This window comes from Dromiciops gliroides, chromosome 3 (assembly GCF_019393635.1).
Source record: "Dromiciops gliroides isolate mDroGli1 chromosome 3, mDroGli1.pri, whole genome shotgun sequence".
NCBI classification, from domain to species: Eukaryota; Metazoa; Chordata; class Mammalia; order Microbiotheria; family Microbiotheriidae; genus Dromiciops; species Dromiciops gliroides.
In genome coordinates this window covers 437,283,701-437,301,048 of record NC_057863.1, presented here as the reverse complement: position 1 = coordinate 437,301,048, position 17,348 = coordinate 437,283,701, and the positions used below count along the sequence as shown (strand labels likewise).

Here is a 17,348-nt window from a genome sequence, read left to right as displayed (position 1 = left end):
ACTTTGGCATATAGTAACCTGCCCTACTCTCCACATATCCATTTAAAACCTCATAAATTATAAACTACCCCCCTTTGGCCTCCATCATAAATCCAGCTTCTTTAGAGCTTGCAATTAATGCTATGAACTATCAGAGCCCAAGCAAAACAAAATGCCCTCCTTAACTGCAAGTTTCCAAACCATTATCTATTTCGAAGCGTCACCTCCAGAGAGGTTTGAACCCGTCTTCAGTTTGCCTTCTTCCTTCCCCCCCCCTCCCCGCCTAAACCTCCCCCCACTCTGTCCCAGACTTCCCCCATGACCCAACCCTGGCTCGGAGCCTCAGTTTGCAGCCTAAGTCGAGAAGGTCACAATAGCAGCTCTATCTGCGGAGGCTCAAAGCCGCCTCTTCGGCTGCCAGTCTGCGGAAGTAAAGAAAGAAGAGGATGAGGTGGAGGATGGGGGAGGGGAAGTAGAGGCGGAAGAATCCCCGGGATGTGGGAATGGATCTAGGTCTGGAGGCCAGACTGACTGGGAACCCTTCTTTGTTGTATTAATGATTCGGCCGGGAAATATTAGGAGAAGAAATTGGCTCCTCTAGCTCCAAAGCACATATTCTTGGGCTGGGCTCTGGCCATTGGTACGAAAGAAACACAAAGCAGTTGAAGTCCCCATCTCCCGCTGCAGACTGGGGTGGGAGTGCGGGTGGGGGTGGGGATCAGCAAAGAGGGGCTGGATCCAAACCCAGAGACTCAACCTAAGGTTCCATGAGCTCCCCTACCGAGTTGACTAGGCCTTGGGCTTGGTGAGGGGAGGCAGAAGGGGATAAGGGAATGAGAAGCCAGTGTCTTTGTGTTGGCTGGTTTCTAATGGGTCTCCGCTGTGGGAACCAGACAAAGGGAGCGCTGTTTCAAGGAAGGGGCTTACAGGAGAGGGGATTGGTCTCCAGCCCCAGGACCTGGTCTCTGGGAGGTCCCACAAGTTTTCCCAAGAAGAGAAACCGGGTCTCCGGGTCCTAGGTCACTCCCTCTTCCAACCTCTACCCGCTTCTTTCTCGAAGGGATAAGAAGGAGGAGAAAAAAAATCTCTGAGCAGCTTCGAAGACTAGGCTGAAGGGAAGCGGCTGTGGGCCTCTGTGGGAGAGATGGGACCGTGGAAACCCCAGGTTCTTTGAGACCAGGCAAAAACAGGTGGAGGACGAGGACTCGTGTGCTCCTGTCCGGGAATCCAATCCGGTGTGAATAGACACTGACCTAGTCACCATTTTACAGCCCGTTAATGTTAAGGAATGGGAAAGAAAGGGAAAAGATGAAAGAAGGGGCAAAGTTGTCACAGCAGTCAAAAGAACTGAGACCATGCAGCTCTCTATACGCCTAACTAGGCGTTAGATTTGGTGTGAGTTTTTAAGTTTGGGGGTTGCTGCCAGTTAAGAGGCCTGGGGAAGGGAGGCTAGGCACGAAGGAGCTGGATTCTAGTGGCTGGTTTTCAGACCATGATCTCATCCAGAGATGAGACAGAGATCCAGAGATCTGACAGAGAAAAATCCGCCTCTGGTGGAATCATTAAGTCAAACCATCCATTTGTACCAAGAGAAACTTCAGAAGGGAGGGTGAAGGGGAAAGGGAAGCGAGAAGGAGAGGGAGAGGGAGGGAGGGTGGGAGAGAGAGAGAGGAGAGGAGAGGAGAGGAGAGGAGAGGAGAGGAGAGGAGAGGAGAGGAGAGGAGAGGAGAGGAGAGGAGAGGAGAGGAGAGGAGAGGAGAGGAGAGGAGAGGAAACGAGAGCTGTTTCCTTTCCTCCTAGGCTTTCGCCCTATCAGAAACACATCAACTGAATTGGTTTCTGAAACCCTAGAGGCTGCTAACCTTGCTGAACAAGATTTTTCGAATTTCTATCTGTAAGGGATATTAAAAGATAGTGATTACCTATACTAGTTACTCTTGTCTTCTCCCCTCAGTCTGCAGCCTTATGGTCCCTGAGAAGTGTGCTGGGACAGGCGGTTAGTGAGTTCAGGCTCTCCATCTGTTGGGGTTTTTCATAAAAGGTAGGGGTCGGGGGAGCCACAGATGGAAGTTACCTGCATCATAATATGAACCATTCCTGTGTCTGACATTGATGAGAGAAACATTTCACACCCCCCCCCCACTCCCAAAACTATATATAGCCTAGGCTTGTTTTGTGGAATCAAAGGACTTATTTTTACTTTACCATGAAAAGGGGGTGGTTGTGAAACCTCCTTGGGCCCTTCATAGGCCAATAGTTATTTCAACAGGAAATTATCAGTTTTCTTTAGGTCATTCTTTTTAAAACTGAAAGAACAGAATAAAAAGACATCGAAGGTAATGTAATCCAACAGGCTGACAGCATAACCATCTTTGAAAGGACAAGAGAGTTTATGGTGATTGCTCACCATGGATACAGGGAAGGCATAGTGATTCAAAGGCATGTATTTATCTCAAAGACACAGGAGAGACACTAGGGAAATGGAACTAGGCTTACTCCTGTGACACCCTGTATTCTCATTATTGGTTCATTTATCAGTAGTCCTTTTTGAGCAAGCCTTAATGGAGAGGAGAAAGCTTAGGGATATGATTCTTTAGGTGGGACTTGGTGGGTGAATGTAGAACAAAGGTAGAACAAGGATGGTGGTGATTATAATAAGGCAACATGGGATAGTGGCTAGAAAGTCAGGAAAACTGGAGTTCAAGGTCTGCCTTTAATACATACTTACCCTCACATTAAATGATCCAGTACAGTCATTTGGCTTCTCAGTGCCCTGAATCAACCTCTAAGTCTACATAAGAGTAGCTGATGAACTGCATTGTTTGAGGGAATTTTCTCACTGGGAATGCCCTTTCCCAAACCTTCTGAATCAGGTAGGAAAATAATTATTATCCCCATTTTGCAGATAAGGAAACTGCTGCTTAGAGAGGTTAGATCACGCAACTATTTTTTTTTTTTTGGTGGGGCAATGAGGGTGAAGTGATTTGCCCAGGGTCACACAGCTAGTAAGTGTCAAGTGTCTGAGGCTGGATTTGATCTCAGGTCCTCCTGAATCTAGGGCCAGTGCTTTATTCCAGGGCTGGCACTTTACACACAGCTAATTATTGACAGATTTAAGAATTTGAAATTAGGGCTCCTGATTCTAAGTTTTTTGTTTTGTTTTTGTTTTGCTATATCGTGGTAGCTGCATCTTTCCCCCCTCCTCAAACCCTTTCCCCTCTGAACCTCAAAGTAACAACCCTTATCAAGATGGATCATTTAGGAAGCACTAGATGTGCACATTGCCCCTGACTTTGTTCTCAAGAAGCCTATAATTTGATGGAAGTAGTGGTGGTGAGGAATACATGTATGCAAATAAGTAGGGTAGAAATGAATGAGATAAATTCAAAGAAAAGGTACAGAGTAAATGTTACTTTCTCCTTCTGGAGGACACAGGGTGGGGAAGGGAGGAGATAACACCTGAGTTGCTCCTGGAAAGAACTATGAACTTCAACAAATGGAGAAGGAGGTTGAGAAGTCTATTCCAAACACAGTGGGAAAGGGAGTGGTCTGAACAAAGGCACAAGGACCAAAAGGATCAGGACAAGAGAATATTCAAAGTAAGCCATGTGGTATAAGACTAAAGAGGCAGGTTGCAGCTATGTTATGGAGGGCCTTAAATGCAATGACTAAGAGTTTATCATTTATCTAGTAGGCAGTGGAGAATCATGAGAGGTTCAAGGTTCGAGTGATCATAGTCAGACCTATACACAAGGAAGAGCACCCCAGCAGTTATGTGAAGTATAGGTTGGAGAGTGAAATCAACTAGAGGAAGCAATGCTCAAAGCTTAGGTGACTGTAAGGATGATGATGCCATTACTAGAAACAGAGAAGTTTGGAAGTTGTCACCAGATAGAAAGAGTAAGGGGAAATGGGTAGCCAATGAAGGGCATAACACTAGAATTTTCCAGGGTCAGAAAGAAGACCCCATTTTCCCAGGGAGGGCTTAATGAAAGAATCCCTCATATCATGACAATCCGTGTGGAGAGAAACCCAGAAATGGAAGCCTAGGTAGTTTTATCTAGCTCACGATAAGATATCAGGAAAGTAGAAACACAGGGGAGATCGAAGGGAACAAAGGTGTAATTGGTAGGGACTCCAATATAAACTAAGATGCAAGGAGGACTCCAGACCTGAAGCAGGCATATCTTCCATACCAGTCTTTGATATTTGAGGGACCTGTCTTAATACTTTCCGGTAAAGGCTGAGAGAAAAAAAACAACGTGTATTTGTCAAATGGTGTTGGTTAGAGGTTCTTGTAGCTTTCTCTTCCGCTAATAAAAACCCCTTGTAGAAGGTGCTCTCCAGTCCTTTCCTTTTGTACACTAGATAGACAGGCAAGGGCTAGAAAATATAATGGGTTTCAAGTGAGTCCAAAGGGAAGGAATTGGCATTAGCATCTCCTTCTCCTTTCTCTCAATCCCAACTCCCCAGCTCCTTCTCAGCCTCAGGACAACTCCCAGATTCATCACTGGCCAGCTGTTTGCAGACAACACACAAAGGAAATAGCCACACCCTCTCGCAGTGTCTCTGCGGCATCCCGTGGCTCTGGTAAAGCTAAGTGAAGGAAGGGATGGCCTAAGGGCTGGAGGTGGGTGGGTGGAGGGGAGGGAGACACGAGGGTGGGAGGTAGAATCAGGAAGCAACGCGGTTGTGGCTGACCTGGGCTAGTCGACTGAAGCGTTCCTCCTTTCCCCCATTGGGAACAATAGCTGTCTCCTCCCCAGACTAGAGGCACAAAGGGCCCGTCTCTGCAGCTATGAGCCCGGGTTGGTCGGCTGGATACCTACGTGACTCCATGTTCATTAGCATCTATTTGTGACCACGAAATATCGACATTATATGCTGTGTCTGTGTGATATGTAAAGCTTGGGGGAGGGGTAGTAGGTGGATATTACTAAATCCACTTGAAATCTTTCCTGAAAGACAAACGGTGAGTAAATCACCCTACTGACTGGAGCATCCCCTTCTTCTCGGCAAGGAGCTGAATTAAAGACCTGGGTAAGAGGGAAGAAGGTGGGTTGGGGGGGGGATGGAGGGGGTGCGTGGGGAGGGGGTGAAGGGAGGGAGGCTGGTTCTATTAAGAGTTCATCAATCACCCGATGTGCACTTCTCACTCGACAGCGGTTCCTCCTACTTGAGAGCAAGTCTGGGCCAGCTGGGAACCGACCAGAAACCGCAAGCAGAGGAGACAGAGCTAACGGGCGAAACCCGCAGCTTCCTAGCTCCAGCAGGGAGGGGAAAGGAGCTCCAACCTCTTCTCTGTAGCAAGAGGAATGTAAAAAGGGACCTATCTGGGTAACCACAGCTAGCAACCGCACGAGCCTTTCATCCCCATGACATCTCTATCACACGACCTGTGCCAAACATTGCCACCCAAGAACACCCGCAGAGAGACCCTGCCAAACCCCAGTTTTACGATCACACGACCCTCTCCTCTATATTTCCAGACCCATTCTTCCCACTCTTCATCATACCAAGATAGGACACACACAGACAAATAGACACACAGAGAGGCTGGTTCCACTTTATCTGCAAACGCCCAACTCTTCTCTTCCCTTAGTCGTCAGCAAAGGAGTCTCTGCAAAGAGCATATATATTAAAAAAGTTAGAATCAAATAAAGTATTAATTACCTCATTTAAAAAAAATTTAAATATTCTTAAGTACTTAAGTCCAGCATTAAATGCAGAGTTTGAACATGTTTACTTAGCTAACTTACCTGCAAAGGGCATCTATGAGTGGAGAAAGCAGGAGGAAATGGTGGTTGAACTTGAAGGTAAACGTAAGCATTGTTTAAATGGCCTAATTAAAAACAATTTACCAATGTGAAATCAGTGTTTCTTCTTCTTCTTCTTCTTCTTCTTCTTCTTCTTCTTCTTCTTCTTCTTCTTCTTCTTCTTCTTCTTCTTCTTCTTCTTCTTCTTCTTCTTTTTTGTGGGGCAAAGCAGGTTAAGTGACTTGCCCAGGGTCACAAAGCTAGTAAATATCAAGTTTCTGGGGTCAAATTTGAACTCAGGTCCTCCTGAATCCAGGGCTGGTGTTCTATCCACTGCGCCACCTAGCTGCCCTAGTATTTCTTCTTTTTATGTGTGTGAATAGTGTGCACTTGTGGGGGCAGGGGGAAGAGGTCTAATGGGTGAGAGGGAGTGGGAAAGCTTTCCAATTCTTCTTTGATATTTAGTTAAATCTAATTCAGCACAGTTCATGGAACATAGGAGGTACTTAGTAAGTGCTTGTTGATTGATTGGACAAACGTTTATTAAGCATTTTCTATGTGCAAGACACTCCCCTAGGCACTAGGAGCACTGTGCTAGACCCTACGATTATTGCTATTCATAAACCATAAAAGTATCTGCAACTGGTCTTGGGACCTAACAAGGTTCTTCTATTTATGAGGTTAGTTAAATCAGATTCAAAAGAGGCCATTTTTTAAACATTCCCTTCTGTAAGGTGAGCTTTTCTTTATTGGGTTGTAGAAAGCTTAAGCCTCTGGGTTCCACTTGTTATTTCCTCCTTAGGAGGTATTTAGGCAGTTACTTAAAGCCTTGGTTATAGCATCTGAGAGGATAGAGACCCATTAAAAAGCAGAATGCCAGTAAGTACCTGCAGGCTTTGTGTGGTATCCTATCTCTAACAAACATACTTTCAGGGTCCCCCCTTCTCCATTTGTGATTTACAAACACATTCTTCTTATGTGGGGATGGAGGAGGGAAATACCATGGAATTAGCAATGGCTCTGGATTGGGAGAACTTGAGTTCAAATCCCATCTCTGAAGGTAACTTCCCTTGGTGACCCCAGGCATGTTGTCCAACCTCTCTGGGCTCTCCTCCTCCAGAAAATGGCCTCCAAGGGCCTCCTTAGCTCCAGATCCCTGGGATCAATTCCATGTTCTCCTTTGGGGGGGAGGGGAGGGCAGGGCAGGACATTATCTAGAATTACCTTCCTACAGCAACTCTCTCACTCCACCCAGTTTTACATGTGGATAAAAAGAAGCATATAAAGTTCATCACACAGTGCTGTACTTACTACAGAGACAGAGGTTAAATGACTTATTTGGTGAAACAGAACACACTTTGAGAAGTATGAACCTAGTAGAAAGCTTGGAAGACATCCCTTTGAGTTCTGTTTTTCCACTAATTATTGGATAAATCATTTAATCTCTCTGAGCTTCATTTTTCTCATCTGAATAATGGGTATAATAGCTGCAACACAGGATTCTGTGTGATTTGCAGAAAATGAGTTAATATGTGTATAAAGCATTTTATAAACTTAAATCTCTAATGTGGCCTGTTATTGATAGTTTGGATTAAAATTCTTCTCCCTGGGGTTTTTAGACATTCAGTCCTGTGCCTTCCTTATCTCCTCTGCACTTAGTTGGGGTGAATTAATTTGTCCTTTCCTGGCCCCCCCCCTCGTTCCCCTCCCCCCTTTCCCCCTAAGTCTTGTAGTTTGTCCTCTTCAAATTCCGGAAGGTATTGTCCAGGTATCTCTCTCTGCCAGAGACCAGGATGGCTAAGGTGCAATTTCCAATCCCACCAGAGAGAATCCAAGGGAACTTGGGAACCAACACTGCCTCCTGGGGTACAAGAACTGGATGAAGTTTGGCAGGATATTGGCCAAATGGCAGGTCATTATTAAATGTTTGTTGAATTGAATCACATAGTATCAGACTAGAAAAGGTTTTTTGAATATTCTCTAAGGAGGCCAGCTGCCTCTGGTGGTACTAGGCTCCTTTTCACTAGAGGTTTTTAAGGAAATACTGGATAACCACTTGTTGGTAATGGTGAGGAAGGAGGGCCATCCTTGGTTAAAGGTGGGTAGGGTTGGATTAAATGGGTTCTGATGTTCCTTCCAATTCTGAACTTTGATTTCATTCATGGGAGTACTTCCTTGAGGTATATCACAAACCCCATTCCGCCTTAATTGTCTTGTCTTCCTGAGTTGCTGAATTGTTCCAATCAACAAGCACATATTAAATACCTCCCATTTGCCAGGCACTGTGCTGGGGATATAAAGAGAAAAACAAAGTATTCTCTGCCCTCAAGTTCCTTCTATTCTAGACTTTGAAAATAATATAAATTCCACAACAATGACAAATACACAGAAATTCTATTTTTTTTTTTTGCGGGGCAATGGGAGTTAAATGACTTGCCCAGGGTCACACAGCTAGTAAGTGTCAAGTGTCTGAAGCCAGATTTGAACTCAGGTACTCCTGAATCCAGGGCTGGTGCTTCATCCACTGCGCCACCTAGCTGCCCTCAGAAATTCTATTTTAAAAATCATTGTCTAGCAGTCACCTTTTTGCAGATGGGCATCTCTGTGATTAGCTAGGCTGGCCCCAGGATAACATATATCTGGAGGATAAAATTACAGCTCTTTCCAGTCTGATAGATAGACACTTGATAGGTAGCCCAAAAATGGGGGCGGGGAGGGAAAACAGCAATAATACTGTCCTTTCTATAGAAATAGTGTTCCTTTCCTATTTCTCTAAGCCATTTTCTTTCTCTTTCATCATTGGATCACCCAAACTTTTATACTACATTTAGTTAGTAATAACCATAGCATCTAATTTTTCTCCTCAAGGATGTAATTTATTTCTAGGGGGACAAATCCTATACTCTGACTTCACTTGACCCAAGGTTCAAAGCAATAGAACTACTTTCCCTATAGACATAAGGACTGAGCTGTGTGCTTTCTAGGTATCCCACTGTCCCCTAGACAGATGATCTGAAGTACTGGAGTGAAAGGGGAACCTTCACCCTTTGGGAGGGGGTGTAGGGTTGAAGAGTCAATCCAAGTCTTTCATTTCTATATCCTCTAATAAGGACAGGGGAAAGGGAGAGAATAAGAGGTTTTTTTCAGTCTTTGCTATGTGCCAGACATTGTGCTAAGAACTTTACAAATATTATCTTAATTGATACAACAACTCTGAAAGGTAAGCGCTATTATAATTTCATTTTACAGTCCAGGAAACTGAGGCAAACAGGTTTAAATGACTTGCTTTGGTTCACACAGCTAGTAAGTGTCTGAGGTCAGATTTGAACTCTAACTTCCTGACAGCAGGCCCAGCATCCTATCTATTTCACCACCAGCTACCTCTAAGACAAGATTAACTTTCTGGGCCTATCCACCCAACTGTGCAGCAAATCCCAGAGTCAGACTGATTAGAGGAAGGAAACCACTTAGTCTTTTGAGAGCCAGAGCACCTCCTCTCCCTGAAGGCAGGGCACTTCAGGGTGCAACTGAGAGGAACAGCTAACTAGTTCCATCAACTTTCCTGAACATATGAGTGTGGTCCCTGGTGGGAAGAAAGGATGTTCCTCTTCTAGGTTAGGCATGGAGCTAGGCATAATTTTTTTTTTTTTTAGTGAGGCAATTGGGGTTAAGTGACTTGCCAGGGTCACAAAGCTAATAAGTGTTAAGTGTCTGAGGCCGGATTTGAACTCCCATCCTCCTGAATCCAGGGCTGGTGCTCTATCCACTTCACCACCTAGCTGCCCCTAGGCATAATTTTTTAAGAAGGCAGATCAGGTAACTCACAGGCCATTTCCATATCATCACACTGGGAGGGACAGATGGAGCAGGGTATCCTTAAACCAGTCCTTTTCTTCTTTTGCTATTCTCTCATCCAAAAGCCCACCAAAATCCAACTGTGGGGAGTTGAAATGGAGTTTCTGTAGCTCCATCTCTTTTTGTCCCCCCCTTTCCCTTGCTGTTTCCTTTTCTTTCCCCTCTTTCCTTGACCCACTTCCTTTCTTCTCCTCTTTCCTCTTTATTCCTGTCCATCCTCTCCTTCTCCCTCTCTTCTCCCCTCCTTTTTCTTCTAAACTTTTCTCTCAATGTCTCAGACATCTCCAGAGGATCAAAATGGGGTAAGGGGATGTTTAATGGCACAGTGCTTGATTAACTCCTCAGAATTGCTAAATAAATGTTTTGCACAAATATTGGGAGCAATCTGTCTCAATCTACCATTCCCCAATTAAACAGCCCTCAGTCTGGGCTATCTTGCCCTTCCCCACCCTGAAACCTGACAAGTAGCCTTTACAATTTCTTTAGTGCTCTCCCAAAACTTTCTGGTTTGTTTTTTTGGTTTGAGTTTTTTTTGGGGGGGGGAGGAGGGAGGAGATCCTCTCCTTTTCAGCCTCTTCCTGCCTGGCTCCCTTTAGCCCCATTGGCCCTTCACACTTCATCTACTTCTACTGATTTGGCTCCTCAGGCAGCAGACATCTTGGGAATCTAAATGGAGATGACATTTGGTGGGTTTGACTCACAGATAATACAGACTCACATTTATAGAGAGCATCCCTCACAACACTCCTGTGAAGTAGGTAGTGCAAATGTTATCCCCATTTTTTGAATGAGTACCTTGAAGCTTCAGAAAGGTTAACGATCATCATCACACAGCTGGAAAGTGACAGAAGATTCGAACCCAAGTAATCTGAGTTTTCTAGCACTCCTGGCACTCACCAGACTACTTCCCACCACTTAAACTATGAATTGATTTCCCTCTCAATGGGAATTATTTCATTAGGTCCTAAACGTCATGGTAGTTAGACTGCCTGTGCTTTTACTCCCTCTGGTGCTATCATGGAAAGAGCTTTGGCCTAAAGAGAGTGGAATTAGGTTTTCTGAAGTCTAGACTTACTAGCTGTATGAACATGGGAAACTCTCAATAGTCCAGCTCCCTAATCTGCCGATGGAGAGAATGAAGGTTGCATCGCCTGCCCTGAGGGGCTATGGTGAGACCAATGCATTATTGACCACACAGCCCTATATAAATGTAAATTATTATTATAGCTTCAGCCTCCATATTCCCCACTCCCCGCCCCCCATCAGCTAAGATTTTCCAGAAACTTGAAAATCTGGTGGTAAGGAAATACTTTTTATTGTCCCACATAAATGATACAGAGTTGTTGTTGTTTTTGTTTGTTTATTTGTTTTGGTAGAAGAATAGGAAGGGTTTAGGTGGAGGGCAGAGACATAGAGAGCTTCCATTGTCCTGGCACACACCTGGCTTCCCCAGTATATGCTTGCTCTAGGGTCTGGAGCAATCTATTTTAAGACAATCAGGTGATTGAGGAAAAAGGGCTACCTGCCGTAATAAAGATATTTCTTTTAGGAGTTTCCAAGTGAATTGTTATGAATAATATTAAAGGCTGAGGAAATCCTCTCTCTCTGTCTCTCCCCGCCCCCCTCTCTCTTTTTTTTTTGAGGGGCAATTGGGGTTAAGTGACTTGCCCAGGATCACACAGCTAGTAAGTGTTAAGTGTCTGAGGCCAGATTTGAACTCAGGTACTCCTGAATCCAGGGCCGGTGCTCTATGCACTGCGCCATCTAGCTGCCCCTCTCTCTCTCTTTTTAAAAAGAGTCCCACTTTTGAATGTGTCATAAAACTCAATGTCTGAAAGTGGTAGAAACTATAGAGAACAGGGCAGTGGGAGTTATCAAAGCATTCCTACATCAAACAGGACCTTGAGGCCAGCCCCAGTGCTGTCAACTCCAACTGAGAGGAGGTCTTCTCAGTACTAGGACCCAGCAGGACAGCTGAGCTCCAGAGAATTCTTAGGTTGAAAACGGAACTGGATTACTGTAGTTTCTTTCTCTGGGTATTTAAGAGGAAAATCTAATTTTCCTCAGATTTATGTGAATCTCACTTTTTTGTCATTAGATCTGCCCATCTATCCTTCTTTCACCTCCAGTCCATTTAAAAACTGTCCCATCCTCTGGAAAGTAGCAGACAGGGATTTTTCCAGTGTAGATTTACAGTATAACCAGGGGGAGGGGGAAGCAGGGAGAGGAGGGAGTGGATAAATGATTCCTTAGTGATTCAGGCCAGAAGTTTTTCCCTGACTCCTTTGGCTTGCAAACATTTTGTTTTCTTTGCTATGGAAGCTCCTTGTGGAGAATAAGACTAGACAGGGGTTGTTTCATCCCAGATTCATCAAAAGGTCCCAAATCTATCATCATTGTCATCATCTTCTGGTTATTGTTGTTAGTAGTAGTATTGGAGGGTAGGATGACTAAAAGAATAGTTGCTCTGTGTGTGTGAAATCATTTTTCTCATCTGATTCCAAGAGCCTTCTTTTAAAAAATGGCGTCCTCACCCCTCCATTCTACATTGTGAAACTAAAATACTTACATTGCTCTCGGATGTTTCGTCTTTCCTCCTCTCTTGTTCCCCAAACCTTAAAACTAAACAAGGATATATGTCCAAACTTTGCTTTAGGGAAGCCTCCAGACACCTCTCCCCATTTCCAAACATAAAAAGCAAGGCAAGGCTTATATGTGGTAGTAGGAATTTGATGCATGACCAGAATTAGGGCATGTTTAGCCATATACTTTTTGTTACTATGAGAGTTGAAGAATTGCCCAACTTGGTCCAGTTTTCCTGATCATGCAGGAGCAGGTATTAATTCAATATGTTGGACTTTTTCCAAATTTGATGAGCTATCAGTGGTTGATTTCCTACTCTAAACTTTCCGTAGCTATAGGTAGCCACCCTTCTCATTTTTAAAACTATTGTTTTTCTTGCTCAGCTTCCAATACTCTATACCCAAGAGTCCTTAGAACTGAGTTGTAACTGTGGTGGGCCTGGTATATGAAGGCACCTTGATAAAATTCTAGTACCTCAGAACTTTTGATGAAGGATTATATGTGTTGGTTGTTCCTTCCCCCCACAAAGTGGCTGCTATGTCACTGTTGTAGTAAATGTGGAGGCACTTGAACAGAACTGCACTGAATTAGCAGCTCTTCCTGAGTTCACAGGGATTTAGGGAGTGAAGAAGACTTTTTGAACTTGAACTCTGAAGAAATGCTTCTCTATCCCTTCTCTTGTATGTATGGGGCAAGGGATGAATCCCTTTCTCCTTTACAATATTATTTTCTGGCTTTTTTCTATTCAGATACCTGACAAGATGGAAGCACCAAGATCAAGGTCAATATGAGTTTGGAAAGGCTTTGAGTTTGGAAATGCAAAACCAACACATTTTTCAATGAGATCCAAGAGCACTAGCTTCACAGGCTCCCTGAAAGTCTTGCTATTTTCCCACTCTCCCTTCCCATTTTGGCTCCAGCTTAACCGTCCAGCCTCTGGGCCATTTAACAGCTCTTGAACCTCTTTGTTTGTACACATCATCCCAACAATTGCATGGAACTGGCTTTCAGAACAGACCTGTAATGCCTTCGTGTTTACTAGACCTACAGACGGTGGTGGATTAGAAAAGGCTCAATCGCTCTTCTCAGACCAGCGGGTCAGTAAAACAAGGTTGAAAACCTACAAACCCTTCCACAATTCAGAGATGTGATGAATCAAGTTTTCATTTGAATAAGCCAACAGAAGCCGCTGCCGTATTACATTTGCACTTCAAGAAATCAACTTCCCTAGCCCTAACTTCACTTTTTTTTTTTAAGGAGAGATGCCAATTTATTTGTTGCTCAAGGAAATAAAATTTTAAAATAATCAGTGAAGTAGGAAAGTTTGTTAAGGCAAAGAGCTCTTTTTATAACCCTCCTGCTCTCCTTTATTTCCGGTGCCAATTGCACTTTTATTTCCCGTCTCTCTCCACTCAGAAAACAAAACCATATTATCTAGGGAAAGACGTGAGCCCATTAAGATTGTAAACCCTCAGATTTCACTCGCAAGAGACGACACAGCACTTATCTGATGGAAGGGGAGCATTAATTGCCGTGAGATACAAGAACATCCAAGCCTCCTCAATATGAACCAGGCAGGGATGCCTTTTAGCCCTTGAGCCAAACGCCTCAGAGAGAACATATGCAGCTGTGATGCATCGACAATGCTTCTGACAGAGGAAGCCCGGATGTGAGGAGAGAACTGGAGAGGGGAAAGTGGATCCTTTGCCAGAAAGGAAGCTTTTCCCCACTATTTATGCAATGGTGGTCAGGTGGTCTAAGAGGAGAATGGAGAACCTGCTGAATTTCCAAACATACACAACACTTACTTAAATTGAAAGCTAGGCATTCCCTACTGGCTCCTGGCATATCACCTCAACAGCAAAAGGTGGAAAGAGGTGGAAGGAAAATTTTGTTAGTAAAGCTGAAAACAGCTGTCAGAAAGATGTGCTGATGCCACGTCAGGCCCAGGTACACAGCTCTACAGCAAAGCATCCCCTGAGTAGGAACCCCCTCTTCCCCCAACATCTGGTCCAGATTTAGGAGAGGAATAAAACCACCGGTGCCAATAAAACCGTAAGTGAAGAAGCACTAGGAGAGAAAAAAGAGAGGAGAGAAAGGAGTGACTTTGTTTTCCCTCTTGTGTCAGGAAGTAGCTTCCTAGCCTCCAGTCCCTTGCTTCGTTTTAACCCCTCACACACCCAGCCAACACATATTCAATCCAAAACAGTCCAGTGAGAACTCAGGAGTCTTGGTCCTTCGCTGGTCACGAAGCCAGTCAGCCAGCCATTCAGCCAGCCAGCATCCCGTCCTGTCTTCCTCTCCTTCCCCCTCCCCCATCCTCTTCCCTCCTCCCCATCCCCGCCTCATACCTGTCCCGGGCGCAGCTTGAAGCAGGCATTTGCTCTCTTCTCTCCTCCCCTCGCAATCCTCAGAACCCAGGAGGGGATCGATCTCCCAAGTAGTCCTGGGGGTCTCTAGAATCCCCTCGAGCGCTCACTGGCCAAGGGCTTGCTTTCTCCCCTGGCAAAGTTTGTGCCTCCAGGGCTGGCAGCAGCGCGTGCGAGCAGCGCCCAAGCTCCGCGCGGTGTGCTCTGCGGAGAAGACAGCCATTGGCCAGTCGGCAGCACGTGGCCGCCCCCGGCTGTATATTAGGGCAATATTTACCTCCCAAACCGCTTGCAATGGCAAGGCGAGTGGAGTGGGTGTAGCGGAGGCAAGGCAGGCAAGGCAAGGCAAGGCAAGGCGAGGCAAGGCAAGGCAAGGCAAGGCAAGGCAAGGCAAGACAAGGCAAGACAAGGCAAGACAAGGCAAGACAAGACTGTGGAGCCGGGTCAGTCTCTCTGCCTCCGGGGTCGCCTTCTCGCCCCCCTGGCCCCACCGGCTGCCCTCGAGCCGTCGGACTGGGTCATGAATTCGTACCTGGAATATATCTCGTGCGGAGAAGTGCTCACCTTCTCCCCCAAGTTCTGCCGCTCGGATCCCCGGCCAGTAGCTCTGCAGCCTGCTTTTTCCCTGGGCGGGGAGGGCGCCTTTGTGAGCTGCCTGCCCGTCGCCGCGGCTGGAGCTCGGCCGGTGCCTCCTGCCCCGGCGCAGCCCCAGCCGCAGCCCCCGCCGCCTACGCCGCCCCCGCCGCAGCTGCCTCCGCCCCCCGGCCCGGCCCGAGCCCCGGGTCCGCCTCCGTTCGCTCCGTGCACCCTCGAAGGCGCCTACGAGGCGGGCGCCGCACCTGCCGCAGACTACAGCTTTCTGCCACAGGGCTCGGCGTACGACTTCGCGGGCGGCTTCGGGACCCAGGCCGAGGACGCCGTGGCGGGCCAAGTTCACTACGCCACTTCGGCCGTCTTTTCGGGCGGCGGCTCTTTCATTCTCAGCGGCCAAGTGGACTACGGCGCCTTCGGCGAGCCCGGTCCCTTCCCGCAAGGTCTTAAAGAGCCAGGCGACGGCCCCTCTGGGGGCTTCCAGGCAGTCTCCCCAGCGCCTGGCTCCTACCCCAAGTCCGTCTCTCCCGCCTCCGGGCTTCCCACAGCCCTCAGCACTTTTGAATGGATGAAAGTGAAAAGAAACGCCCCCAAGAAAAGTAAGTAAAACCTTAACCTTGAAAGTTGATGCCTCTTCCCAACCCCTGCTCGCACTTCGAGTCAATGAGTTGTTGAATAGGGTTCACTTAAAACATCCACTTCTTTACGGCACCAAAGTCTCACTCCATCCAGGCCATCCAAAGACGAGAATTTCATTCACACGTCTCTAAGTTCAACGGTGACACCCGTAGTTAAACTTCGAACTAAGGATGTAGCCAGTGCTCTCAGTAAATCGAAGCAAGGGAACTCCCTATAAATAAGGGTCCACTTAGCTTCACCATGAGTGAGGGCTCTGATTTGGAGGGAAGGGGAGGCCCACAGTTTCATAGCTGATTTGGGGCCCCTATTTCTGTTTCCTTTCTGCCTTCTTTTGGTTTCTCTCCTAGTCTTTCCTTCACTGATTCACTGTATATATGTTCCAGGCAAACTCTCCGAGTATGGGGTGCACAGCCCCTCGAGCACGATACGCACAAATTTCAGCACCAAGCAACTTACTGAACTGGAAAAAGAGTTTCATTTCAATAAATACTTAACCCGGGCCCGCCGCATAGAGATAGCTCACTCCCTGCAGCTGAATGACACTCAAGTCAAAATCTGGTTCCAGAACAGAAGAATGAAACAGAAGAAAAGGGAAAGAGAGGGATTGTTGGCCAGCACATCACCTGTAACGTCTCTTCAGCTTTCTGTCTCAGGTATGAGCCCGGCAAAGTCTGGCAAGAATGCAGAGAGCCCTGCTGCCACCAAAGACTCTTCATAAGTGAAGCCTCTCAGCACTGATTTGACATTTCCTCATGAGCAAGTTTCTGAGGCTGCAGAAAATCTCAGACTGTACTGCTAACCCTGCACACTTCTAGGCTTACCAGGCTCCTTTTGGGAGTGGGCTAGAAGGTCGAATTGAGAAGGGTTTCGCTTTTTTAAAAGAACTTTATCTGTGCTCAAAGTAGTGTGCATAGTGGTCTTAATTTGGATGCCTTTTTAAGCAACTTGTTTACCTCTTATTTATGTGTCTTATCAGGGAAACTGGTTCCCAGCTGCCAGTCCAACCTTGCTGCTACCTTTCCTAACCGGCCTTATGCAATTCTGGCTTTTAAAGGGGTGGCTCAAAATATTGTCAGAATTCCCAAGTCCCCCATATGCTCCTAGAGCTGCATTTCCCCTAAATGCAAACGTTATTGTTGTTGTTTTCATCGACAAAGCAAAAACTTGGGCCTCATAGGTTGACCAAAGATAGTAAGGATCTCATTGGTAAGAGCTGAGCTTCTTCAATGAAATCCTTAACATTTGCACTACAGGTCTCTTCTTTTAAAGCTGTTCCTACCTCTCCACGTGCCTGAGTGAAAATACAATCTGTTTAGTTAGTAGCTGAATTTGTTAGGACTAACAACTTGTTAGGTGTAGTTTAGAAATGGACTTACACCTCAACTTTAGCCTTGTTACCTGGATTGTGTATAAATATACAGTATGTATATTTTTACCAGGATTTGCCTGCAATGAACTTGGGTGAAGTAATTTACCAGAATAGCATGTTAAGTGAGTTGGGACTTTTTTTTTTGTAATAAAAATTATAGAATCCTTATTCATGGCACTTTCTTACTCTTTCTTTTCTGCCTCTCTT

At 45.8% G+C, this 17,348-nt stretch overlaps 1 protein-coding gene across 2 annotated transcripts; it reads left to right on the top strand.

The window, feature by feature from the left end:
* The first annotated feature begins 15,062 nt into the window (after positions 1-15,062).
* Positions 15,063-16,498, top strand: HOXD1 (homeobox D1). Of its 2 annotated transcripts, XM_043998418.1 has the most exons (3): positions 15,063-15,227; positions 15,261-15,732; positions 16,156-16,498. In XM_043998418.1, exons 1-3 carry the CDS (start codon positions 15,063-15,065, stop codon positions 16,488-16,490), a joined length of 972 nt encoding a protein of 323 aa, XP_043854353.1. In that variant the 3' UTR covers positions 16,491-16,498. The 2 variants fall into 2 exon arrangements, with proteins under 2 accessions (XP_043854353.1, XP_043854352.1); XM_043998417.1 differs by having other exon boundaries at positions 15,063-15,732.
* The last annotated feature ends 850 nt before the right edge of the window (positions 16,499-17,348 follow it).

Coding starts and splice junctions, on each gene's coding strand:
- HOXD1 (XM_043998417.1), top strand. CDS start 15,063: ATGAATTCGTACCTGGAATATATCTCGTGCGGAGAAGTGCTCACCTTC. Junction 15,733..16,155: donor AAGAAACGCCCCCAAGAAAA/GTAAGTAAAACC, acceptor TATATGTTCCAG/GCAAACTCTCCGAGTATGGG.